The 27,011-nt window shown below is 36.8% G+C and overlaps 1 protein-coding gene across 1 annotated transcript; it reads left to right on the plus strand.

Annotated features, from left to right (window-relative positions):
- The first annotated feature begins 29 nt into the window (after positions 1-29).
- On the plus strand, positions 30-25,741 carry REL (REL proto-oncogene, NF-kB subunit). The gene is made up of 9 exons (XM_008071963.2): positions 30-248; positions 2,442-2,590; positions 8,805-8,896; positions 19,711-19,851; positions 21,632-21,736; positions 21,848-22,060; positions 22,624-22,692; positions 22,831-22,899; positions 24,851-25,741. Exons 1-9 carry the CDS (start codon positions 156-158, stop codon positions 25,636-25,638), a joined length of 1,719 nt encoding a protein of 572 aa, XP_008070154.1. The 5' UTR covers positions 30-155; the 3' UTR covers positions 25,639-25,741.
- The last annotated feature ends 1,270 nt before the right edge of the window (positions 25,742-27,011 follow it).

The raw sequence follows: 27,011 nt of genomic DNA on the forward strand, positions 1-27,011 counted from the left end.
GGGAGAAAAAAATTTTTTAGTCTGCTGTTCTGAAAAAACAAAATTGTTAAAATCCATGATTATTGCTGTACTCACTGCCCTACTCCTTTTTAAAAAAATTTTCAGGTGGGTATAACCCATATATAGAGATAATTGAACAACCCAGGCAAAGGGGAATGCGCTTTAGATACAAATGTGAAGGGCGATCAGCTGGCAGCATTCCCGGGGAGCACAGCACAGACAACAACCGAACATACCCGTCTATCCAGGTAATAGACCCTTCTCCTGTGTCTATCTTGCTTTTAGTTGCTTCATATTTTAGCTGTAGCAGTTCTTTTAAAGGGCAAGTTTCTTCACAGTCATCTCCACAGTCTTTTCTTTTTCCTTTCTCCCCTCTTTTCCTTTTAATTCATCTATGTTAGATGGATGTCTGGAAACATTTCTTCAATGTAATATGAAGTCTTCTCTGCAGATAGTTATATGGCGTTTATATATTAATGTAAGTAGAGTGAATCACAGTGCTCAGTGTGCACTAGCAGCTTTGAGTCTTTTTCCCTTTCATGGAACACACAGCTAATGAGGAAAAAAGCATTCTCTCCTTACAGAGGTGAACGATATTATTCTGTAGATTAAACATGGACTTTAAAACTCAATCAGAATTCTTACTACAATTGCTTGGCTAGTTTAGGAGCTATGGAAAAGAACATTTTTTATTCTTTTTTCTTACCTTTATTGCCTGTCTCTGATACTCTGAGTCATTGACTGATTTGAAATACCACTTTTAAATATAGTTTTTTCACATTAGCATAAATTTTGAAAAGCTTTTGATAAAAAAATGACTTCAACTGTGCATCATGGCTCATGCCTGTAATCTCAGCACTTTTTGAGAGACGGAGGTGAGAGGATTGCCTGAGCCCAGGGGTTTGAGACCAGCCTGACTAACTTGGCAAGACCTTGTCTCTACAATAAATCAAAAAATTAGCCAGACGTGGTGACACATGCCTGTAGTTCCAGCTATTTGGAAGGCTGAGGTAGAAGGATTGCCTGAGACCAGCCGGTCAAGGCTACGGTGACTGTGAACGTGCCACTACACTCCAGCCTGGGCAACAGAGTGAGACTCTGACTCAAAAAAAAAAGTGACTTCAGCAAATATACTATAGTTAGAGTTATAAGATCTACTATATATTTAATATTTATAAACTATTTTTATTTGACTTTCAATGAATTTTTTATCCTTTAAATGCCAATTAAAAACCTTAATTCCAAAGTAGATTTTGAGATTTTACTTAGTCTTTTAGCAACAGATCTTAATTTCGTGTTTTATAATTAGATTATTTATTCTTTTGGACTTAAAGGGAATTGCTCAATTATAGAATAAACCCATAGCAAAATTATATATTGAATTCCTATTTTTACCACAGTTTTGGCAGTAGTATGTATTCGGGTTTAGTCCTTTTATTTCAATATTAAATGGGTAAGATGCTAATAAAAAGTAAATAAAGAACTCTGTTCCAATTTTTGAGTCATTTTTAACTCTTTTCCATAATTCATTCTATATGTCTCTAAAATATTTCTAAGATCTGTAATTTCGCCATCTAGTAGGTCCTAAACACTTTATAGCTTGATTTCTGTATCAGCCTTTCTTATAGTCTTGGGCTAGTCTTCTCCTTCATCCAGAAAGGCAATAAATACTACCTGGTTACTATTCAAATTATATTCAAATTCATAATTATGGGTTTTAGTGCCTCTTATCTGGTAAACCACCTATTCTCACTTAACTATCTTGCTCCCTGGAAGTATGCTGGTTTTTATGTTACCTGCTTTCTTCTTGCAAATTTTCTGGCTTTCAACTAAGCATGAGTTGCCTCCCATCTCAGTGTCCTCCTTTCTTGTTCTCTTTACGCTTCGTGTTCTAGAAGTACTTTCTGTGTGAAATTTAATCTTGTTAAACTCAACTTGGTTTATTGCCTACTCTACAGTGAACATTTGGAATATGCTTAACGATTAACAAATATTTTTGCAAAATGAAATGTCACATATTTTGTAAAATGATCACATTGGTGTGTTATTATTTCCAGTGTGACTTACATGTATATTCAAGGGATGTTTAAGATTTGATAGTGCATCTAAGATCAGGGCATTCAATGACATAAAATCTAAGTATTTCATTATGTTGTGTGATAAAATGTGGATATAATTTTACTTGTTTTAAAAGGAAAATAAACAGTAAGATGATATGACCAATTGAAGTTAGGGCAGAAAATAATATGTCAAGGAACTAAGAGGTAAGTTCTTCTCTACTGGTGTTTTTTGGACAGTTGCATCTAAACTGCTGTTGCTGGTCAATTGGACTTTATTTATTCAGTGCTAATTATATTATATAAATTGAACTTTAATTTAGTAGATCAATTCATAATTAGATATATTTATGGACCATATATTTAATTTGCCCCCTTTCTCAGATTATGAACTATTATGGAAAAGGAAAAGTGAGAATTACATTAGTAACAAAAAATGACCCATACAAACCTCATCCTCATGATTTAGTTGGAAAAGACTGCAGAGATGGTTACTATGAAGCAGAATTTGGACAAGAACGCAGACCTTTATTGTAAGTACACAGTCACAGGTATCTTTAGGAGTGAGATATGCATAGAGTGCTCTCTTTCCTATCCATAGCCATCTATTACTTTTTAGCAGAATAAATTATTTTCTCATTCTATTTCTATTTGCTATAGTGTACATATAAATTTTCTTACCATTTGCATTAGAACTACTCTTTCATTCTTCATTAGTAGTCACAGCTTATGATTGTTAGCAGGAATACTTCTTTATCATTACTAAAAGTAAGCATAAACTTATTTTATGCCATGATTTTATTTTCTAACATGAGCAATTTATGAAATAAATATTTACTCTGTCTTTTCATTTATAGTTGACTTAAAAATTGCTAGATGTGAGAAAATCAACGGGAAAACTCTAAAATCATTATTTAGAAAGAAGCAGGTCGTAAAATTAACATACAACAATAGTTCCTAGATTAAAAAGTTATGTAACACTTCATGTTCGTGAGGCTACCAGAAGATGGGCCTGTTCATCATATTAGGGAGAGTGTGAATTATTGAAATCTTTCTGAGCCCGGCTCAGTGGCTCAACCTGTAATCCCGCGCCTTTGGGAGGCTGAGGTGAGTGGATTGCCTGAGCCCGCGGGTGTGAGACCCGCCTGGGCAGCGAGACCTCATCTCTACAATAAATCAAAAAATCAGCCGGGCGTGGTAGCGCATGCCTGTAATTCCGGCTACTTGGAAGGCTGAGGCGGAAGGATCGCCGGAGCCCAGCAGTTCGAGGCTGCGGTGGCCGGGAGTGGCCACTGCACTCCAGTCTGGGCGACAGAGTGAGACTCCAACTCAAAAAAAAAAAATCTCTGGTAGGCAGTTTAGCAACTACCTAGCAAAAGCCTAAAAAATATGAGTGCCTCTTGAACCAGTATTTCCACTTCTAGGAATTTATCCTTAGGAAATAATTAAGCATGTTCAGATATTTAACTATAATACTGTTCATTATAGCTCTGTTTGTAATGGAAAAAGGTTAGACGCAATCCAAATAATAAACAAAGGGGATTAATTAAATAAATTGGTACATCAATGCAGTACTCCTGTATAGCCTTAAAAGTAACATTACAAATATGTCTGTTGGCCTTTTTATTTTATTTTATTTTTTTAGTTGGAGTCTTACTCTGTTGTCCAGACTGGGCTACAGTGGCATGCTCACAGCCACCACAGCCTTGACCTGCTGGGCTCAGGCGATCCTTCCACCTCAGCCTTCCAAGTAGCTGGAACTATAGGCGCGTGCCACCATACCCAGCTAACTTTTGATTTATTGTAGAAATGAGGTCTCTTCAAGTTGCCTAGGCTGGTCTCAAACCCGTGGGCTCAGGCAATCCTCTCACCTCCGCTCCCAAAGTACTGGGATTATTGGCATGAGCCATCATGCACGACCGTCTATTGGTCTTTAAAGATAATTACAATGTGTTAGATAAATAAAATGGGTTTTGAAGCAATATGTGAAAAATAATCTTATTTTTATTCAAAATAAGTTTATACATATACATAGCAGTTTATATACTAAAGTATTAATGATAGTTACCTCTGGGTAGGTAAGATTGTGGGGTTTTATGTTTTTCTTTGAATTTATCTTTATTTTAGAATTCATTATTGTAATGCACATGTGTTGCTTTGGGGGGAAATGAAACTAATTACAACAGAAAAAAGGTTAGTAGCCTCCTTATATATTAGCAATAACTATTCAGAAAAAAATGCTTTTAAAATGTTCCTTTTACGATAACAACACAAAGCAAAAAATATCTAGTAATATACACTTGGCAAATATTTGTCTATATTACTTGACTTCCCAACAGCATTTTAGTCTATTGACTACTCATTGAAACATTTTCATCCCTTGATTTCTTTGAGAACAAACTTTTGTTTTATTTTCTACTTTTCTAGCTGTTCCTTCTTTCTTAGTTGTAGACAGTATTTGAACTACCTCAAATATTGTCTCAATGCCCTGTGTGACTGTTTGATCTCTCCCCCAACTCAGGATTCCATTATGGATCACACATTATATTTAGCATTATATTTAATGCGATAATATTTTCAAGTTAACGAACGTTTTGGACAAGAACTTTACAGAGGTGATGCTATATCATTCTCAAAATATTCCTTCAGGAGACATGTAATATCAGTGTTTTCCATTCCTGCTGGTATTAATTGGCATTCTATTATATAGAAGAACTTTCCCTTCTTCCCCTTCTCCATTTAAAAATTATCACTGTGAACTAGTGGATTCTTATATTTAATGTGTTATATAGTACTTACTAGGATTACTTTGATTTCCAAGTTGACCCAAATTTGACCAATACAAGCCTCTTCAAACTGTCTTCTGTGTCCTTTAATATGTCCCCATCCTTTGAGCACTTTTTAACTTTCTCACACAACAAAGTGGTCAAAACTTAACTTTGCTTACCCCAACCCTGCAGTCATCAATTTTTTCCAAGGATCTGTTGTTCTTTTCAGTGGGAAATGGTGTCTAGTCTGATCACCTTCTTGATATATTCTCTTAAATGCCTCAAAAGACCTCAAATGGCTGGGTGCAATGGCACATGCCTATAGTCTCAGCTACTTGGGAGGCTAAGGCAGAAGGATAGCTTGACCGAGGAATTTGAGTCCATCCTGGGAAACAGCAAAACCTTGTCGCTTAAAAAAAAAAAAAAAAAAAAAAAGGCCAGGCTCGGTGACTCAGCCTGTAATCCCGCGCCTTTGGGAGGCTGAGGTGAGTGGATTGCCTGAGCCTGCGGGTTCAAGACCCGCCTGGGCAACTTGGTGAGACCTCATCTCTACAATAAAATCAAAAAACTAGCCGGGCGTGACAGCACACGCCTATAGTTCCAGCTACTTGGAAGGCTGAGGTAGAAGGATCGCCGGAGCCCAGCAGGCCAAGGCTGCGGTGGTCGGGAGCGGCCACTGCACTCCAGTCTGGGCGACAGAGTGAGACTCCAACTCAAAAAAAAAAAAAAGGCACCTCAAGTAGAATATGCCCCAAGCCATGCTCTTACCATGATCATACCTTTTTCCGTCAAAATTGGTCTTCCAATGTGCCTTGTTTTAATGGTTGTTATACAAATCCCATAGGTATCATCTGACATTTCTCACTCAGGTGTACACGTTAAATCTACTAACAGGTACCTCCTAAATTGCTCTTGAGTTTATTTACTTCACTCAGTGAAATCCGTCACCACCAACTACTACTATAGTCTAAATTTGGGCTGCTAGAATAGCCTCCTAATTTGTCATATGTCAACTCTTTTTGTATCTCTTCCCTTCCTTCACCCTAGCCAGTAATTTATTTATTTATTTATTTATTGAGTTGGAGTCTCACTCTGTCACCCAGTCTAGAGAGCAGTGGCTGCTTCTGGCTACTGCAGTCTCGACCTGCTGGACTCTGGCGATCCTTCCACCTCCGCCTTGCAAGTAACTGGAACTACAGGCATGTGCTACCACGCCCGGCTAATGTTTTATTTATTGTAGAGATGAGGTCTCACCAAGTTGCCCAGGCAGGTATCAAACCCCCAGGCTCACGCAATCCACTCACTTTGGCCTCCCAAAGTGCTGGGATTACAGACTGAGCCACCGAGCCTGGCACAAATTTTTTTTTTTTTGAGTTGGAGTCTCATTGCCAATGATTTATTAAAATACAAACTGAATTATCACTTCTCTGCTTAAAACATCTTAATGGTTTTATGTTACTCTTGAGATAAGGACAGTATTCCTTCTGTGGCCTACAGGACCCACCTGTATTTCTAACTGTCTATTATACTGTGCTTCCCTTGATTCCTACTCTCCATCACAAAAGCTTTCCTTTAGTTTCCTCTACTCGTTGTGCTCTTCTGTAGGGGCCTCTGCATGGTCTGTTCCTTTTGCCTGGAAGTATCTTTCCTCTCTATTTCATCATAGGCTCCTATGACATAGTGTATATCTCCTTCATAAAATTTGTCATGATTTCAGTTTAGCATTTTTGTGCATGTGATTATTTAACATCTGTTTGCTTCACTAGACCAGAGGTTGGCGAACTTTTACTGTAAAGGGCTAGGCAGTATTTATTTTAAGTTTTACAGGTCATATGGTTCTGTAGTTCAACTTTGCTGTTGTAGCATGAAAGTAGCCATAGACAGTATGTAAACAAATCAGTTTAACTGTGTTCCAATAAAACTTTATTTGCAAAAACAGAGGGCTGGATTTGTTACAGACACAGTTTGCCAACTTCTGTACTATACTGTAAGCTCCACAAAGGAAGAGATTGTATGTTCTCATTACTTTCCAGAGTTTTTGGCACATAGTAGAAACCCCAAAACTTGTTGACTGACTGAATGAATGAGTGAATGAATGAATAATTGATTGAGACAATCTCTATAATCCTTGGTCCTCATGTAAGAACTTCAAAACCTCTACTACTTCTAATGTTCTGTGAGTAGCAGCCAAATATGATTATTCAGATGAAATAAAATCAAGTAGCATATAAATATATTAAAATGAGGAATTTTGTTACAATTTTTTGTAAAAAACAAACAAAAATAAGAACCAAACTGAGACTCTTTCAAAGAAATAGAATACTTCTGAGGAAGAGAATTACAGTTGCAGGATTTCAAGAAAGAATTTAAGATTTAACTTTTAGTTATTGGAGGCAGAGAAAGGAAATGTCAAAGATGTTTTAGGTGCTAACAAAGTCACCAGTGTGGTGAATGTGAAGAGCATGAACATAAGACAGCATAAACATGGAGAGAGACAAATGAAGCAGCCTCTGGTTGCAAATACCATGTGAAGTTTGAACAAATAGTAATGTTATTATCATTGAGTTTTGCTTCCTCATTCACACCCACCCAACTTTACTGATGTCATGGTTTTTCCATGTGGGAACAAGTATGACTGGTGGCAGGGGAGTTCCCTCCACCATCATCTATACTACACATATGCAAATAGTAATATTTGTAGCTATTGAGAAGTTTTCCATAAATGACAGCTTGAAACTTGTTAAATATTATTGTTAGTATAAACCTCTTTCTTTTTTTTTGTTTTTGTTTTTGTTTTTTTGAGTTGGAGTCTCACTCTGTCACCCAGACTGGAGTGCAGTGGCCGCAGCCTTGTTTTTATGCCAGCCTAGTGTTGTGAGATCTTTAAATGTTTAGGAGAAGCCAGAAATCCAAGTGTTCATATGCAGTTATTTGATTTTTAAATGTTAGTAATCACTACAGATTTTTAAAATGTAGACTACATTCTGGGCTCTGGGAAACATACCTGTGGGCTTTAGCCCGGGGGCATCTTTTTATAACTTTTGCTTTATATTATCAAATATACAGATTGTATTGATTTGATTATGAATTTGCTGGAAAGGTAAATTTTAGCGTTCAGTGTTGCTTTCCTGTTAATATCTACTTTGGTATATTTGATATAGGCATATAGTAAGATTTAATTACACAGTATATGAAAATGATGCAGTATATGCTATTTTTCTTTCTTTTTTCTTTTTTCTTTTTTTTTTTTTTTGAGTTGGAGTCTCACTCACTCTGTCGCCCAGACTGGAGTGCAGTGGCTGCTCCTGGCCACCACAGCCTCAACCTGCTGGGCTTCAGCTATTTTTCTTTTAACAGTTCTCTCAGAAATTTTTTTTTTTTTAGTTGGAGTCTCACTCTGTCGCCCAGACTGGAGTGCAGTGGCTGCTTTTGGCCACCGCAGCCTCGACCTGCTGGGCTCCAGCTATTTTTCTTTTAACAGTTCTCTCAGAAATTTATTTATTTATTTATTTTTTGAGTTGGAGTCTCACTTTGTCACCCAGACTGGAGTGCAGTGGCCGCTCTCGGCCTCCGCAGCCTCAACTTGCTGGTCTCCGACGATCCTTCCGCCTCAGCCTTCTGAGTAGCCGGAATTACAGGCATGCACTACCACGCCTGGCTGATTTTTTGATTTATTGTAGAGATAAGGTCTCATCAAGTTGCCCAGGTGGGTCTCGAACCCGCGGGCTCAGGCAATCCACTCACCTCAGCTTCCCAAAGCACGGGATTACAGGCTGAGCCACCGAGCCCAGCTTATCTCAGAAATATAACCCTACTTTTTTACCTTGTCATCTTTAGCATTGCAGTCAGAAGTACATTCATGTTTTTGTACCTCATCTAACAGCCCAATGACTTCTCAGTATGGATTTATGCTTGATTTGTGCAGTATTCCTTGTGTAATACAAAACACAATTTTAAAAGTTTTGTTTTTTCCTTCTAGTTTTCAAAATTTGGGTATTCGATGTGTGAAGAAAAAAGAAGTAAAAGAAGCTATTATTTCAAGAATAAAGGCAGGAATCAATCCTTTCAATGGTATGTTTTATATGATCATTTCTATTATTTGGATATGGACTTACTGTGTAAGTTATTTTTATTTATATTTTGAATCTGTTTTTGTTGGAGGTTTATTTGTTTTTATTTTGTTGTTTGAGTTGCAGTCTCACTTTGTCACCCAGGCTGAAGTGCAGTGGCACGATTACGGCCCACCATAGCCTTGACCTCCTAGGCTCAGTGATCCTTCTGCCTCAGCCTCCCAAGTAGCTGAGACTACAGGCATGAGCCATTATGCTTGACTAATTTTTAAATTTTTCTGTAGAGACAAGATCTCGCTATGTTTCCTGGGCTGGTCTTGAACTTCTGGGCTCAAGCAGTCCTCCCGCCTTAGCTTCCCAAAGTGCTAGGATTACAAGTATGAGCCACCACACCTAGCCTTGTTTTTTTTAAGTCAGGGTCTCATTCTATCGCTAGGCTGGAGTGCAGTGGCATGATAATGGCTTGCCTCAGCCTCAACTTTCAGGGCTCAGGCGATTCTTTTACCTCAGCCTCCTGAGTACCTGAAACTATAGGCATGTGCCACCACACTTAGCTAACTTTTTGATTTGTTTGTAGAGTCAATGTTTTGTCTCTACGAACATTATTGTCTCTACAAACATTATGTTGCCATTATGTTGCCAAGTTATCCAGGCAGGTCTGGAACCAGCGGGTGTAGGCAATCCACTCACCTCGGCCTCCCAAAAGCGCAGGATTACAGGCTGAGCCACCGAACCTGGCTGACTAACATTTTCAAAGAATAAATTTCTTTGTTATATTTAAGATTCTTATATTGTTGGTTTGTGTTTTTCTGTATGTAAAAAAATAATTTAAGCGATATGTTGGCAATTTGAGGAATATGCTCACAGACAAGAACTGTTTTTATGAACCATAAGATCTGTATCTCTTTTCTCTAGGTTTTATTCTTCATACTATTTAGTATAAAGCTTAAAGCAAAAGTCCCCTTCATCCCCTTCCATCTCACTTGCCAGAGAACTCTGCTAAGTCTGATGTATATGTTTCTAGAATTTCCCTTACACATGTGTCATCATATGTAGAATCATGATATACTTGCTATTCTACTGCTTCGTTTTTCCACTCGGGAATATGTCTGAAACATCTTTTCATGTCTATACATACTTACATATCTATTTTGTTTTTTTAACAGAATATTTTGTTGTTTGGGTAGACTAATTTGTTTATTTAATCATTTATTTATGTATATTTAACTTGTTTTCATTTTATTTAAGAAACTCCATGGAATATAAACTGGGTGCAGTGGCTGATGCCTATAATTCTAGCACTTTAGGAGGCCAAGGTGGGAGGATCACTTGAGACCAGGAGTTCGAGACCACCCTGGGCAACATCATGAGACCTTGTCTCTACAAAAAATTTAAAAAATTATCTGGGCATGATGACAACACCTGTAGTCCCAGCTACTCAGCAGGCTGAACCAGAAGGATTTCCTGAGCCCAGGTGGTCGAGGCTGCAGTGAGCTATAATTATGTCACTGTATCCAGCCTGGGTGAGAGTGAGAAACCAACTCAAAAAACAAAAACAAACAAAGAAACTCCATTGAGTATACCCTTTTAGCTCTTGTGTGATTGTTTCCTAAGGATAAATTTTTGGAAGTGCAAAATTACCGGGTCAAGAATATGCTTGCTCATAATTTTGATTCATTGCCAAATTATAAGACCAAACTTATTTTATTTAATTTTTTTATTATTTTATTTTTTTTAGGCACGGAGTCTCACTCTGTCACCCAGACTGGAGTGGCAATCATAGCTCACTGCAGTCTTGAACTCCTAGGCTCAAGGAATCCTCAACCTCACAAGTTGCTAGGATTACAGACATGCACCACCATTCTCAGCTAATCTGTAAATATTTTGTAGAGATTGGAGTCTCACTATGTCGCCCAGGCTGGTCTTGAACTCCTAAAAGGCCAGACTTTTATATTAAAAAGGCAGTCTAAGTCTAAATGCAGTATAAAATAAGAAGATTATGGATAATAGCTATCATTTATTAAGCACTTCTTATATGTCGGAGGGTAAACATTTGGTGGTTTATGTACACTATTTAATCACTGAGACGACACTGCTTTACAGACGAGAATACCACAGCTTGTGTTATTGTTTTGTTATGTTGTTATGTTACTGCCTAAGTCATGCAGCAAATATAAGTGGCATGGTATTCAAACCCAGGTTTTCTGATGCCAGCAGTAAAGGCATTAAAGGAAGATGCCATTATGGAAGGGTTTTTTTTTTTTCCCTTTTCAATAATCCAGAGCCAAGCATGATGTTAATAAATACTTATATAGCACTTAAAATAATTCCTGGCAGATAGTAAGTGCTTTACATATTTGACTTTATTTAATCCTTATAACAACCTATGGGATTGGTACTATTCTTATCTCCATTTTATAAATAAGAAAACGGAAGCACAGAAAAGTTAAGTATTTGTTCAAGTTCAAATAGCTTGTGAGTGATATAGCTAGAATTTCAACACAGGTAGCCTAGCTCTAAGGTCGTGGTCTTAGCAACTCTACCAGGCTTCCCAGATGAATACTGATTTGGGGAAAGAACAATCCTGCCAGTTAATCCTTCACAGTATTTGTGTTTTCTGTTGCTGTTTAAGCCTTCATTCCTTCCCCTATATCTTTTGCTGTCTCTCTAGTTTAGGAACTCATCATCTCATAATTGGAATTGTAGTATTTTTTGCCCACTAGAATAATTTTCTTAGAACAGTTATTTAGCATATTATTGTGATTAAAAACTTGCAGTGGCTTTTTATATAGTTTTCAATGTCATTTTACATATAGCTCAGCATATCATCCCTATTTTCTCTTCCACTGCTCCTCTTCATGAACACCTAATTATTCCAGAAAAACTATTTTGTTCACCCATCCTGATCATCTTAATCCAGTCCTCTCAATTCTTCTCACTCCTTTATAGGAATTGCTTATGTCATTTCTAACTGGAACCATTGTTGATACCCTCTAAACTTGTGTTGCTGCCTCTATTGTTGAACTCTCTCCAAGCATTTTATACACTCTGCATCAAAAAAAAATCCTTGTAAAACCAATATGATCATATCCAAGCACTCACCCCTCAGTGACTCCAAATCAACTTCAGCAATGATTTTCAATTTAAAAATGCATAGAAATATCTTAGTACTTTTTGAAAATGTAAATTTTAGGCCACTTTCCCACTGATCTGATAGGACTGATATGGGTCCTAGGAATCTGCATTTTAACAAGCATCTCCATCAGTGTTTCCTAAATTATTTGACTGTGAATCACAGTAAGACAGATTTTATTTCTTGGTGCAATACATACACATGCACACACATTACACCCTTATTATACAATACCCATACTACGTGCAATGTGCTCTCTGTTCTATTCCTTTCCTTTCTATTTTCTTTTTCTTTCTTTCTTTCCATCCTCCCTCTCTCCCTCCCTCCCTCCCTTCCTTCTCTTTCTCTCTTTCTTTTTCTCCTCCTTTGTTAGTGCTTGTCCAGTCCACTAAATTAATTAATTATTTTTGAGAAAGCAGGATTTATTGAGAGGACAGAAAAGCTCCCACAGTGGGAGAGGGGACACAAGGGGGTTCCCCCACTAAATTAATTTTATGACTGGTGGTTGTCAAACTACAATTTGAAAATCTCTGCCTTAGATAATACTGATGCAGTTGTTCCATGGACCACCTGAGTTCAGAGTTGAGAAACGCTGATCTACTTGCCGAATTCAACTTCTCAGACATGACATTTAAAGCCCTTTGTAATCTGATTCTTATTTTCCTTTCTAGCTTTCATCCTCTCCCTCAACTTCATACCACTGAATGTACACATGCACTTACTTGTTTTTGCCATTCTGAACTATTTGCACTGTCAAAACCATGTTCTTTCTTGCCACTGTGTTTTTATACATGCAGTTCCCTTGCATGAAATACCCTGATCTGCCTGGTGAATTTTTCCTACTCTGCCTCTAAGTCTGAGTTTAAGAGTCACATCCTCTTTTAAGCCTTCCCTGACCTTCCTAGACAGAGCTAAGTATTCCCTCTATTTTCCCAAAATGCTTACATAGATTTCTAATATGATTTTCTATAGCTTTGTTTATATGTTTCTCCTTCACTAAATCATGAGACTCTGGAGGGTAAGGACTACCCTCTAGGTATCTCTGACACCTAGCTCAGTGTCTGGCACATGATAGAGGCTTTATTTAAATGTATTGAGAGAATAAATGAACAAGTGAATGAATGAGCATTCCTTGTTTGTACTTGTCTACCAAAAATATTCAAGTTGTTTCCCTTACCTGAGCAATGCTCTGAAAACCTTCTCAGTTCTCTAAGTCTAAAGTAATATCCTCCTTATTTACCAGCAATTAATCATTAAAAGCTTTATGATATCTATTGAATCATTTAATTCTTCAGGAATTGTCTTTGATCAAATTTCATGTTCATTGTAGACAGGGTCTATGATGGAATCTTGTTTGCATTTAACTTTGGCATCTAAACAATGTATTTACATTACTATTATAAATAACTATCTTCACAACTAAGTTTCTTGAGTTTTTTTTTTTTTTATTGAGTTGGAGTCTTACTCCATCGCCCAGGCTGGAGTGCAGTGGAACACTCACGGCCACCACAGCGTCGACCTGCTGGGCTCAGGCGATCCTTCTGCCTCAGCCTTCCAAGTAGCTGGAACTACAGGCATGCACTACCACACCTGGCTAATTTTTTGATTTTTTTTATTGTAGAGACAAGGTCTTGCCAAGTTGCCCGGGCTGGTCTCGAACCCACGGACTCAGGCAATCCCCTCACCTTGGCCTCCCAAAGTGCTGGGATTATAGGTTGAGCCATGAGAACCTGGCCCCTCCTTGAGCTATTGAGTTTCTAACCTGCACACAATAGGTTCCCCATTTACCTCATTTAATCCTTAGAGTCCTAGATTGTTTTAGGTGCTAAATTAGTGAATAAAACAGGCAAAAATTCCTGTTTTTGAAGACCTTATATGCTAGTGGAGAGAGACCAACAGTTAGCAGATTTACTAAATAATTAAGTTATAAAGCATATTAAATGATGTAAATGCTAACAAAATAAAAACCAGTGTAAGGAGGCAGGAACCTGTGGCTAGGGGGACAGGTCATACAATTAAATCGGATGGTTAGAGTAGGCCTCGTTCTCCATTCTGATGCAGTTTTTATTATTTGAAATAATAATTATGTTTATTGTTTTTCTCAGATATTGAAATAACCTAAAATTGCTTTTCTAATACTAAGCAAAAGAAATAAAATCTAAACCCCCTGAAAAACTCAAAATACTAAAAACCAATAAAAGTAACCTGAACTCAATTGTAGAATTATCCTCCTTTTTTGGTTGTTTTATGTTATTTTCAGGATATACTCATTCAGATTCACTTACAGGAATTTGTCAGAGCTAAATTGACCCGTTCTTGTAAATATATCACTTAACATTAGAAATTCTGCCAGTAAAGATTGTGTAACTGGGTGCAGTGGCTCACACCTGTAATCCCAGTGCTTTGGGAGGCCAAGGTGGGAGGATTGCTTGAGCTTAGGAGTTTGAGACCAGCACAGGCAACACCGCGAGACTTCATCTCTAAAAAAAATTAAAAAGACCAGCCAGGCATGATGTTGCACACCTGTGGTCCCAGCTACTTGAGAGGTTGAGGTAGAAGGATCAACTGAGCTGCTCAGGAGGTCAAGGCTGCAGTGAGCCATGAGTGTACCGTGCCACTGCACTCCAGCTTGGGCAGCACAGTGAGACACTAACAAAAAACAAATTATGAGAGACTAACTGACTTTCTGTGTTGTATATTTATGACATAAAGAAATAACAGAGTCGGGCTCGGTGGCTCAGCCTGTAATCCCGTGCCTTTGGGAGGCTGAGGTGAATGGATTGCCTGAGCTCGCGGGTTCGAGACCTGCCTGGGCAGCGAGACCTCATCTCTACAATAAATCAAAAAATCAGCCGGGCGTGGTAGCGCATGCCTGTAATTCCGGCTACTTGGAAGGCTGAGGCGGAAGGATCACCGGAGCCCAGCAGGTCAAGGCTGCGGTGGCCGGGAGCGTGCCACTGCCCTCCAGCCTGAGCGACAGAGTGAGACTCCAACTCAAAAAAAAAACAAAACAAACAAAAAAGAAATAACAAACTTAGAAATACTTCACAGAATAGGATCTACAAGTTCTGGTCTGTAGATTATTGCTGTCTCATATGACAGGCTCTTCTCTGAAGATTAAATACCTTGTGAAAATACAAATAATTTATTTTACTCTGCTTAGGGTTATTTCATGTACTACGTCATCTAGTACATGTTTTAAGACCAGTCCTTATATTTTTTGCCATTAGTTCTTTAAAATTAAGGAACTGTGTTTTGCAAATAGGGACATATAGCAATCTAATAGTGTCAAACTTGAGGCTTTATGTAAAGGATTGTTCAAATTGTCTAATATGTGCCAAAATCTAAATTGGGTAAGGAATATAATTAGGGACTCCACTATCAAATTTCTATAAGGATGTCTCCTGAGTTTTCTAAGGTTCCTATAGTTTGAAGTTTTACATTTAGGTCTTTGATCCATTTAGAGTTTATTTTTGTGTATGGTGATAGGTAGGGGTCTTGTTTTAATCTTCTGCATGTGGTCAACCAGTTTTCCCAGCATCACTTACTGAATAGGCTCTCCTCTCCCCAATGGTTGATGGTGGAGGCTTTGTCGAAGATGAGTTGGTTGAGAAATTGATGTTTTGCTTCTGGAATCTCTATCCTGTTCCATTGGTCTATATATATACCTGTTCTTGTACCAATACCAGCCTGTTGCTTCTGGAATCTCTATCCTGTTCCATTGGTCTATATATATACCTGTTCTTGTACCAATACCAGCCTGTTTTTATTATTGTAGTTTTATAATAAAGCTTAAAGTCTGGGAGCGTGTTGTCTTTTATTTTTTGCTGGGGATTATTTTGGCTATTCATGGTCGTTTATGTTTCCATATGAATTCCTGTATTGCCATTTCCAGGTCTGAGAAGAATGTTGCTGGTAATTTAATGGGTATTACGTTAAATCTGTAGATTGCCTGGGGTTGCTGTCCTTTTAAAAAATCATTTTATTTTGTCTCTTTATATGTCTGGTTATTTAAAATAGAATACCAGTCATTTTGTATGAAAAATTGTAAAGATTGTAGGCCTAGGATGTTATTATCTCCCCATTGAAAATTTCTTCTGGCAGGTAGCTAGGTGCACTAGTCATCCCAGATCACCTAAAATCAGTGAATAATTTAGGTTATCTGAAGCTGAACTTTCATCCCTGAGATCTGGTGTATTTCTATTCTATTCTGGTGTATAGTCTATTCATTCTTGTTCTTAGGGTATAGCTCTTCCAGATTCTAAATGCCCTAAAGCATTGGGCATTTATCACATCCTGCATGTTTAGCAGACCTTGAACTCCTTTCTTTTTTTCCCTATACTTTCTTGAGGATTCATTTCAATCTTCTTAACTACCTCTTAGAAAATTGGCATGAAAATGGCCTCTCATTCTGAACTCTGGGTTTCTTTCTGCCATATCTTGGTTCTATGATTTTTCATGACCCTTTTAGCTTTCTGATGTTGTTAGAGAAAGTGTGTTTCATATTTTGTCCACTTTTAAAGTAGTCATGATGCAGTTGGTTCCAATTATATGTCATCTGCCATTACCAAAAGTACATCCTTTTTAAAATAACTTTACAGTTTTCTTCAGTAACATAAAAATATCTAAATGTTTGGTTGTTCAACAGACCTTTCAGTAATTATTCAATCACTCATTAATTGAGGAATGTATAATAAATATCAAGTATATGTAGACTGCTATGTTCCATGACTAATGGAGATACATCAGACACCGATTCTGACTTCATGAAATTTTGTCTAATAGTATAGAAGCCTGTATCAATGATTATCATGTAAAATTTAAAAACTTGGGCTAAATACAGTTGCTTATGCCACTAATCCCAATATTTTGGGAGCTTGGGGTGGGAGGATCACTTGAACCTAGGAGTTCAAGGCTGTGGTGAGCTATGATTGCACCACTGCATTCTAACATGGGCAATAGAGCGAGTCCCTGTCTCTAAAAAATAAAAAGATAGAGATTTTAAAAATCTCTAAATGCATGAGAGAAGTATGGGTCAAGTCCTGCACTTGATTTAGAGAGGGGAAATATTCCTTCCATTTCAGAAAAGGATGTTACGCTTTATAGAAAATGATCTGGAGGTGGGGCACATAACATCAATAAAGGTACCTGATCCTAAACCAGGTGAAGTGAGGACCAATGGGAGGCCCAAACTCCACCTGTACGTAGACCACTTATGTACCTAATCCTGACTTGTATCCTACATCTTTAAAATAAAATATAATTTTTTTTAAAAAAGGAATCTTTGAGCTGGGTTTTCAGCCTTCCACTGAATCTTCCACTGGGTAAAAACCAGTATCATTCATGATTCCTGCCTGTCAGTGTTTTTTAACCATTGTTTTGCAGAGATGACAGTAATTCTGATAAAGTGGTAACTATGTTTTCACACATTGAGAAGATTGAAAGCAAAATCTCATAAAAATGATTTTTTTGAGAACTAGACAGAATTTCTTCCCTTTAATGGAGCCATTGTGTGGTGAAATGTTTAAATGTTTTTAAAGTTTGGTTTATTAACTAGTTTATTTTTCTTTTGTGTACCAATAAAACTTTTTTATTTTTATTTTTTATAGAGATGAGGCCTCACTAATGTTGTCCAGGCTGGTCTTGATCTGGCCTCAAACAATCCTCCTGCCTCTTGAAATATCTTAATAATGTATTAAGATATTTTATTGAGATATAATAAAATCCACCCAAATATATTGTCTTATGTAACCACTACCACTGTTAATATATGGAATATTTTCGTCAATCCCCCAACTTTCCTTGGTCCCCATCTTAGTCAGTTCTGTCCCCTGCCTCTGCCCCATCAATTGCTCATCTGCTTTCTGTCACTATGAATAAATCTTTTCTAGAATTTCATATAAATGGAAGCACACAGCATGTATTTTTTTGTGTGTTTGTTTTCTTTTGCTCATCATGTTTTTAAGATAACATTCATTTGGAGGTATATATCCATAGTTGTTCTTTATTTGTTGTTGAGCTGATTCCGTTGTATGACTGTACCACTATTTGTTTATCAATTCACATACACTTGTTTTTGAACTATTAGGAGCTCCTAACTACTAATGTTTTTGCATATTAATTGCTCATCTTTGGAATCTACACTAATACACTGAACTCTAAATTTATAATGCTGTAAGAATTGATTTTGAAGAGGTAACTTTTATTGCCTGCATAATGGGGTCAGTAGAGTATGCTGCTGTGATACAGGTGTTGGTATCATAACATTTTGATATTTTAGTTGTACAGATGTGTTTTATAGACTCTTTCAAATGTTAAGCTTAAATTTGCTGATACTGGGATAATTCTAAATGTTGTAATAGCAGCCGAGACTGAATGTCATTGGATAAAAACAATACGAAATGCATCATAATTTTTATTAGTTACTGCCTGTAAATCTAAGAAATTTGGGCTTACACTGTATTTTTAAATTTGGTAATTCAAAATTTAAAATTTAATCTGCAAAATAAGATTTTATAATTCAATGTTTATGTCTTTAAAAATATGACTAATTTATTGCTTCAGTTTATAGTATTCTTTGAAAAGGCAATAATATTTTGAAACTGTATTTCATTTCATATATCAACTTCACAAACTATTATACTATATTCTATCATGACTTTTATAATTTTTCAGATCTGCCAACTTTTTCTGGTATGGGATTTTTTTTAAAATTCAAACTTAATTTGCACATAAAGTTTCTTATGGAAACTAGCCATCTTATATTATCTTGTATCTTCTTGGTATTTCATCTCTAAAATGGTTGAAATGTTGGTAAATATTCCTGTGTATATCATTTTTATATATTACATATGTAAATTTTTCTAATAGAGTTCAATTTTTAAAAGCTTAAGCTCCAAATTGAATGATCCAAGTTTGAATTTCCACTTTGCCACGTCCTAACTGGGAAACTTTGGACAAGTAATTTCATCTCTTTAAAATCAGTTCCTATTTTGGGAGGCCAAGACATTCAAGACCAGCCTGGGCAATGTAGTGAAACCTTGTCTCTACAAAAAGTACAAAAACTAGCTGAACTTGTTGGCACACACCTGTATTCCCAGCTACTCTGGAGGCTGAGGCAGAAGGCTCTCTTGAGCCCAGAAGTTTGAGGCTGTAGTGAGCTGGCTTCACACCACTGCACTCCAGCCTAGGAGACAGAGTGAGACTCTGTCCCTAAAATAAAATAAAATTAGTCCCTTGTGTAAAATGGAGATGAAAGTAATTCTTGGACAGATTTAGGAGTTAATTTACAGAATCATTAACACAACAACTAGACCAAATATATATTTATTGGATGGATGGATGGATGAATGGATGCCTATTCTTTGTTGTGTACAACCTGCAACCAATTTTTAAAACTTTGATTGTTATAAATGTCAGCTTGGGATTCTGTTTTAAATCCCAGATGACTGGGATAGTTATTTCCTGAACATGGCTATAATTCATCAAATACTGTTAAATAGTGACTATTTGATGACAGTGATAAAAGGCATTCTTGAGATTGTGTGCCATACTGTTTTTGTTAGTACAGATTTGGATGATACTCAAGGTTATTGGCTATAATGAGCAGGGAGGAAGACCTAGCAGGCCTTTAGGCCTATATGACTATTCTACATTCTTAACATTTTTTTTTTACTGTTCAGTCCCTGAAAAACAGCTGATTGATATTGAAGATTGTGACCTCAATGTGGTGAGACTATGTTTTCAAGTTTTCCTCCCTGATGAACTTGGTAATTTGACAACTGCTCTTCCTCCTGTTGTCTCTAACCCAATATATGACAACCGTAAGTACTTTATTTTCTTATATTTGTAGTCTTAACTTGTTTTTTCATAATAGTTTAGTTTTTTTTTAAGTATTTTGGTAATTAGAAAAAGAATATGTTCATTATGGGAAAAATTCAAACATTACAGACCTATATAACAGAGAGTCAATCTCCTATGTTATCTTCTAGAAAGAATCATTGTTCTCAGGTACATTTTGTACCGGTTTCTTCTTCATATGTATACAGACACCTTACCATTGTCATCATCATTGTTCACATAGTATAATATTGGCAACTTTAAAAAAAGAAAAAAGTGGGCCAGGCACAGTGGCTCACGCCTGTAATCCCAGCACTTTGGAGGCAGAGGCAAGAGGATTGCCTGAGCCCAGGGGTTCAAGACCAGCCTGGGTAACTTGTCTCTACAGTAAATCAAAAAATTAGCCCGGCACAGTGGTGCACACCTATAGTTCCAACTACTTGGAAGGCTAAGGCAGAATGATCCCGTGAGCGTACCCCTGCACTTCAGCCTGGGTGACAGAGTGAGATTCCAACTCAAAAAAAAAAAAGAAAGAAAGAAAAAGTGATGGCTGGGCACTGTCACTCACGCCTATAATCCCAGCACTTTGGAAGGCCAAAACAGGAGGTTTGCTTGAGCCCAGGAGTTTGAGACCTGCCTAGGCAACATAACAAGACCTTGTCTCTACAAAAAATATTAAAAATTAGCCAGGTGTGGTGGCGCCTGCCTATAGTCCTAGCTACTTGAGATTCTGAGGCGAAGGATCACCTCAGCCCAGAAGGTCAAGGCTGCAGTGAGTCATGATCATTCCACTGCATTCCAGCCTGGGCAGCAGAGTGAGACTCTGACTCATTAATTAATTAATTAACTAATTAAAATTAAAATATAAGTTATCGCTTATTTTTTAAAGCTTTTTTCTCTTAGTGATATATCTTGAACCTCTTTTTCTTTCAGCCACGCTATTTTCAGTAGCAGCATATTTCATTATATGGCTGTATCATAATTTTTTAAAATCATTACCCTAACAGTAAAATAAAGCAAATGCCAGTTAATAAATAAATGAATAAATACCCTATTACAGAACAGTTGGAAATTTCCTTCTCATGTTTTCCTTTTTGCCCTAACAAATTATACTGCAATAAGTATTTTTATATGTTGCATATCGTATGCAAATATTTCTCTAAGGTAAATTTCCATAAGTAGAACTGTTGGTAAATGCCAGATAAAACAATATTTATTGTTTTAAAATACTTTGAAACTGCTCTCCAAAGTAGTGTGTGTGTGTGTGTATGTGTATGTATATGTCCACCATTGATATATGACTATACTTATTTTGCATGTAGAAAGGTAGTGAGACATAGGGCTATAAGGTAGATTAGAGTATCTTCATGGAGAGCCTTGAATGCCAAGAAAAATTATTGTAATCATATTGACTAGACAGTAGGAAATATGAAAATGGGGTGCCACAGAAAAATGATGATGATATAAGATTAATCTGGTGAGAATTTGTAGGATGGAATGGAAGAACTGGAATTTAGAAGCAGGGAGATTTAATTAGAGAATATGTCATTGCCTAGAATGAAGTCACAAGGCTCTAAACCAGGTTAGGTAAAGCAATTAGAAAGGAAAGGAACAGATATAGGTGATTAATGTATTTAGTGTCCTTTATGCACTAAAACTTTTTTGTATTCTGTGAATGGTTTTTCTTAAATTCACCCCTTGAAAAAGAAATAAAATATATTAATAAGGTAGCAGCTCATTTTTTAAAAAATCCTGTATATTTAGGTGCTCCAAATACTGCAGAATTAAGGATTTGTCGTGTAAACAAGAACTGTGGAAGTGTCAGAGGAGGAGATGAAATATTTCTACTTTGTGACAAAGTTCAGAAAGGTATTTATTTGTTTTGTTTGTTTCATTGAATTCAGAATATATTTTAGATTAATAAATATATTTTACTTTGTTTTCCCATTATTATTTTTTTTTTGGTTTGTTATTCACCAGATGACATAGAAGTTCGTTTTGTGTTGAACGATTGGGAAGCAAAAGGTATCTTCTCACAAGCTGATGTACACCGTCAAGTAGCCATTGTTTTCAAAACTCCACCTTATTGCAAAGCTATAATGGAACCAGTAACAGTAAAAATGCAGCTGCGGAGACCTTCTGACCAGGAAGTTAGTGAATCTATGGATTTTAGATATCTCCCAGATGAAAAAGGTATGACATTTGGTGGTAATGATTTATATATTTCTTAAAGTGGTCCTACTAATAACATTTCCTCATAAGCTCCATTTGAATACAGTTATGTGTATCCATCCATAAGTTATGTTTCTTTTCCTGAAAGTTTTCAATTGGTTTTTCTCTTTATGCTCTTTGCATCTCTTTCTTAAAAAGAAATTTGATCAATCTGGAATATTCAAAAGTATCTAAACTGTTTATCAAAATTTGTTTTATTTTTGAAGATCTATTTGTGTTCTTATTGTGTCCTTTTTATAGAGAGGAAGCTTGCCACTCAGAGAGTACTCTCTGTTTTGGTTCTTATCAGATCTTATTGCATCAGTTGACATTGTCGAGTTATAAGAAAACAAGATGAATATTTTAAACTATTTTTTACTTGGGGAAATATACCCTTTACTACTGATTTGGGACACATACAATACTTAATCCATATTCACATTTATTTAAATAATTTTCTGTATATGAATAAAACACCTGTTTATTAATGGAGAAGAAACAACCCTATGATGTTTCACTTGCTTTCCGGGTTTCTTTCTAATCAGATGCTTATGGCAATAAATCAAAGAAACAAAAGACAACTCTACTTTTTCAAAAACTCTGGCAGGATTGTGGTAAGAATATTTTTGATCGATTCATATTTAAATAGATTTTGGGGGTTTTTTTTTTTGCTTTATTCAGTTATTCATGTTTTAACTGATAGTGTTATTTTTCAAATGACATTTAGTAATGGAAAAACTTTATCTTAACAGTTAATTTTCCTGAGAGACCAAGACCTGCCTCCCTAGGATCAATTGGAGAAGGAAGATACATCAAAAAAGGTATTTTATTCCTTGCAGAGTATTCCTTGTGATCAGAAAGACCAGTGATTTGCCTGATATATTAGAATTCCATTTTTAGGAATGAATAGCTGCTGCTTTGACATTTTTCTCTCTGAATTTTCTCATGCTTTCAGTGTAGAATTGAACTTGACTTCTTAAGGTTGTTGGAAACTGATAATGTTTTCAGGATTTATTGTTCCAGAAACTATTTTGTTCTACAGTAAAAGATCATTTTACTCATTACAGTGTATTAGGGAAGAAATGGTATTGATGTCATTATTACCTATTTTTATAAATAAAGTTTTACAAAACACAGCAGTGCTTATTGGATTATGTATTGTCTCTGAATTGCTTTTTTTTTCCAACTCTACAATAACAGGGTTGAATAGTTCCAACAGAGGCTTTATAGTCCACAAAACCTAAAATATTTACTATCTGGCCTTTTACAGGAAAGAAAAAAAAAAAACATGCCAACAAAATTCAACCAAGGGTTAATTGGAAGTCTTTTTTTCCCCCTTACATTCTTAAATTAGTGCTTTTTCCTGTTTTTTATGTACAGGATTTGTATAATAGGCAAATAATACAGAATTAATTTTTTCTATAATTTTTTTCTAACTACAAATGTTATAGTATCTTAGGGTTCTGTCTTAATGTATCTTAAAAGTTAGATGTATTTTTTTTTCTTTTTTTTTGAGTTGGAGTCTCACTCTGTCACCCAGACTGGAGTGCTGTGGCTGCTCCCGGCCACCGCAGCCTCGACCTGCTAGACTTCGGCGATCCTTCCGCCTCAGCCTCAGCTGGAATTACAGGCGCACACAACCACGCCTGGCTAATTTTTTTGATTAATTGTAGAGATGAGGTCTTGCCAAGTTGCCCAGGTGGGTCTCGAACCCGCGGGCTCAGGTAATTCACTCTCCTCAGCCTCCCAAAGCGCGGGATTACAGGCTGAGCCACTGAACCCAGCTAGATGTATTTTTAAGGATCCCTAATAAATGTTTTCTTCATTCTTCATTTTCTCCTGAAAGTATAAAATGATTCTGGCTGTTTAGAATCCTATTAATTGAAATTCTGATGTTTATCTTTTACTTTTCAAAAATACCTTTATAGAAAGATGGAAATGACAGACACAGAGTCTCCAAAAACTGAGAGGAGGGCAATGGCTAAAAAATTACCATTGGGTACTATGCTCACTATTTGTGTGGCAGGTTCAGGAGAGACCCAAACCTCAGGATCCTACAATATATCCCTATAACAAACTTGCACATGTACTCCCTGAATCAAACAAGCAAAAAAAAACCCCACAAAAATACCTTTAATAGAACCTTAGAAGCTAGATTTTCATATTTAACTGTAGTGAAATTTCATATGCCAAAATAACGCATAAAAAAATTTTTATCTTTATTTGTACAACAGTATATGTTACAGAATTTAGTTTTGGACTTGTGTAATCATTTTAGTGCTTTTTAAATTTTTTATTTAAGATGTTATATCAGTTTCCTTGAAAATTTTTCTTTAGGCCAGGTGCAGTGGCTCATGCCTATAGTCCCAGCCCTTCGGGAGGCCAAGGTGAGAGAGGATAGCCTGAGCCCACAGGTTTGAGATCAGCCTAGGCAACTTGGCAAGCCCTCATCTCTACAATAAATAAAAAAATTAGCTGGGTATGGTGGCATGCACCTTGGTCCCGGCTACTTGGAAGGCTTAGGCAGAAGGACCACTTGAGCCCAGCAGGCTGAGACTGCAGTGGCCATGAGTGTGCCATTGCACTTCAGACTGGGCAACAGAGTGAGACTTCAACTCAAATAAAAAAAGAAAACTTTTCTTTAAATGTTTATGCACTTAAAGTAAATTTATGTTAAAAGTAAATTTACACTTTTAACAAATTTTAGTAGAAATAATATTATTAATGATTTTGCTCATTTTAATTCTGAAAAATAAATTTTTCTCCCCACAGAATCAAACTTGTTTCCTCATCGTGAAGTTTTAACAGAAATGCCCAGGCCTTCAGGAGTTTCAAGTCAAGCAGAACCCTACTATTCCTCACCTGTGTCCATCTCAAGTGGATTTTCGCATCATACTCCAGCCATACACACAGTGGTCCCTCAGCCTTCTTCAAGCTGGTCATCAGTGGCCCACCCCACCTCACGCTCAATCAATTCAAATACACTGAGTAGTTTTTCAACAGGGACAATCGCCTCTAATTCACCAGGTATTCCACCATTCCTGGAAATACCTGGTGTGAGTGATTTAAATGCTTCTACTGCTTGCATTTATAACAATGCTGATGACATAGGCAGAATGGAAGCATCATCCATATCACCTGCTGACTTATATATTTCTGATGCCAACATGCTGCCTACTTGCCCTGTGAATATGATGACAACCAGCAATGATAGCATGGGGGAGACTGATAATCCAAGACTTGTGAGCATGAATCTTGAAAACCCCTCCTGTAATTCCGTGTTAGATCCAAGAGACTTGAGACAGCTCCATCAGATGTCCTCTTCCAATATGTCAGCAGGCACGAGTTCCAGTACTACTGTTTTTGTTTCACAATTAGATGCATTTGAGGGATCTGACTTCAATTGTGCAGATAACAACATGATAAGTGAGTCGGGACCGTCAAACAGTACCAATCCAAACAGTCAGAGTTTTGTTCAAAATAGTCAGTATTCAGGTATTGGCACTATGCAAAATGAGCAATTGAATGACTCCTTTGCATGTGAATTTTTTCAAGTATAACTTGCAAGATTAAATCCTTTCAAGTATTTGCAGTTATTTTGATACTACATATATAGGTGCAACATTTTACGTTTGAGAATAGAATACAAGAGTTTTTTATTGTTCAGGGAAGAAGTATAAAACTTTGGATATGTAGAATATAACATTGGAAGATATCATAAAAAGAAAATTCAGAAATAGAAACTTTGCTATTTCTTTTGAAAGATAGTAACTGATACCATATGTGGCGTGAATTCTCTCTTTAGAGTCCCACTGCATTTCCCCAGGACAGATTCTGAGGAAATAGTTAAAACAGGGCTCTAGTTTTTCCAAATGTGCTTTTTTTATACTTATCTTATAATGTATTAATATGTTCTTTGCTTTCAAGCAAATTTAAGGTAAACCGTAATGGCTATGCCATTGGAAAAATTAATTTCTTATTACTTTTAAGGCCCATGGGCCAAGGTAACCCCTAAGGGGTTTTCTGAGGCTTCTTGGAGTTTCTTAGATTTATATGTACCCAAAACATCTTTAAAATGTTAAGTTGGGCAGTTGAAGTGGGAGGAATGGGAGGTTTTCTACATTTTTATTATTTAAATTCATACTTTTAACATTGCTTATGATTTTAGCTTTACACTCATATTTTTTAAGGGAAGAAGTTTCCTTGAATCTTTCTCCTTAGATATCCTCACTTCCTCTGATCTCATAAAACTGTCTAATTGACATTGCTACTTAGAAATCTAATTAAAATTCAAACTCAACAGATCCAAAACTGAGTTCTTGAACTTCCCTCCCAAACTTGCTTCTTCAGTCTTTCCCAATTCAGTAAATGGCAATGCCATGCTTCTGGTTGCTTAGAACAAAACCTTGGAGGCATCCCTGATTCTTCTTTTATCTCCCATAGCCAATCCTTTTGCACATCCAGTAGGCCCTGACTTCAAAATACATCCAAAGCTGACCACCTCTACTTTTAGCACCCTATTCCAAACAGCCACCATCTCTTGCCTGAACTGAAGCTGTCATCTTCAAAAACTCTCCTTAAATCCTTGTTTAAAGTCTGTCCCCCCATGAAGTAGCCAGAGTGATTTTTTTTTTTTTTTTTAATTTTTTTGAATTGGAGTCTCACTCTGTTGCCCAGGTTGGAGTGCAGTGGCACACTCATGGCCACCGCAGGCTTGACCTGCTGGGCTCAGGTGTTCCTTCTGCCTCAGCCTTCCATGTAGCTGGAACTACAGACATGCACCACCATGCCCCGCTAATTTTTTTGATTTATTGTAGAGACAAGGTCTCGCCAAGGTTGCCCAGGCTGGTCTTGAACCCCTGGGCTCAGGCAGTCTTCTCACCTTCACCCCCCCCCAAAGTGCTGAGATGAGAAGTATGAGCCACCGTGCCTG

The sequence above is a fragment of the Carlito syrichta genome, unplaced genomic scaffold (genome assembly GCF_000164805.1).
Source record: "Carlito syrichta isolate Samal-C Ts95f unplaced genomic scaffold, Tarsius_syrichta-2.0.1 Scaffold314795, whole genome shotgun sequence".
NCBI lineage: Eukaryota > Metazoa > Chordata > Mammalia > Primates > Tarsiidae > Carlito > Carlito syrichta.

What these genes read in the sequence shown, in the direction of transcription:
- REL (XM_008071963.2), top strand. Translation starts at nt 156, where the DNA reads ATGCGCTTTAGATACAAATGTGAAGGGCGATCAGCTGGCAGCATTCCC. An exon ending in TAACCCAATATATGACAACC is followed by an intron (nt 19,852 to 21,631) that starts GTAAGTACTTTA and finishes CTGTATATTTAG; the next exon opens with GTGCTCCAAATACTGCAGAA. An exon ending in AGGAAGATACATCAAAAAAG is followed by an intron (nt 22,900 to 24,850) that starts GTATTTTATTCC and finishes TTCTCCCCACAG; the next exon opens with AATCAAACTTGTTTCCTCAT.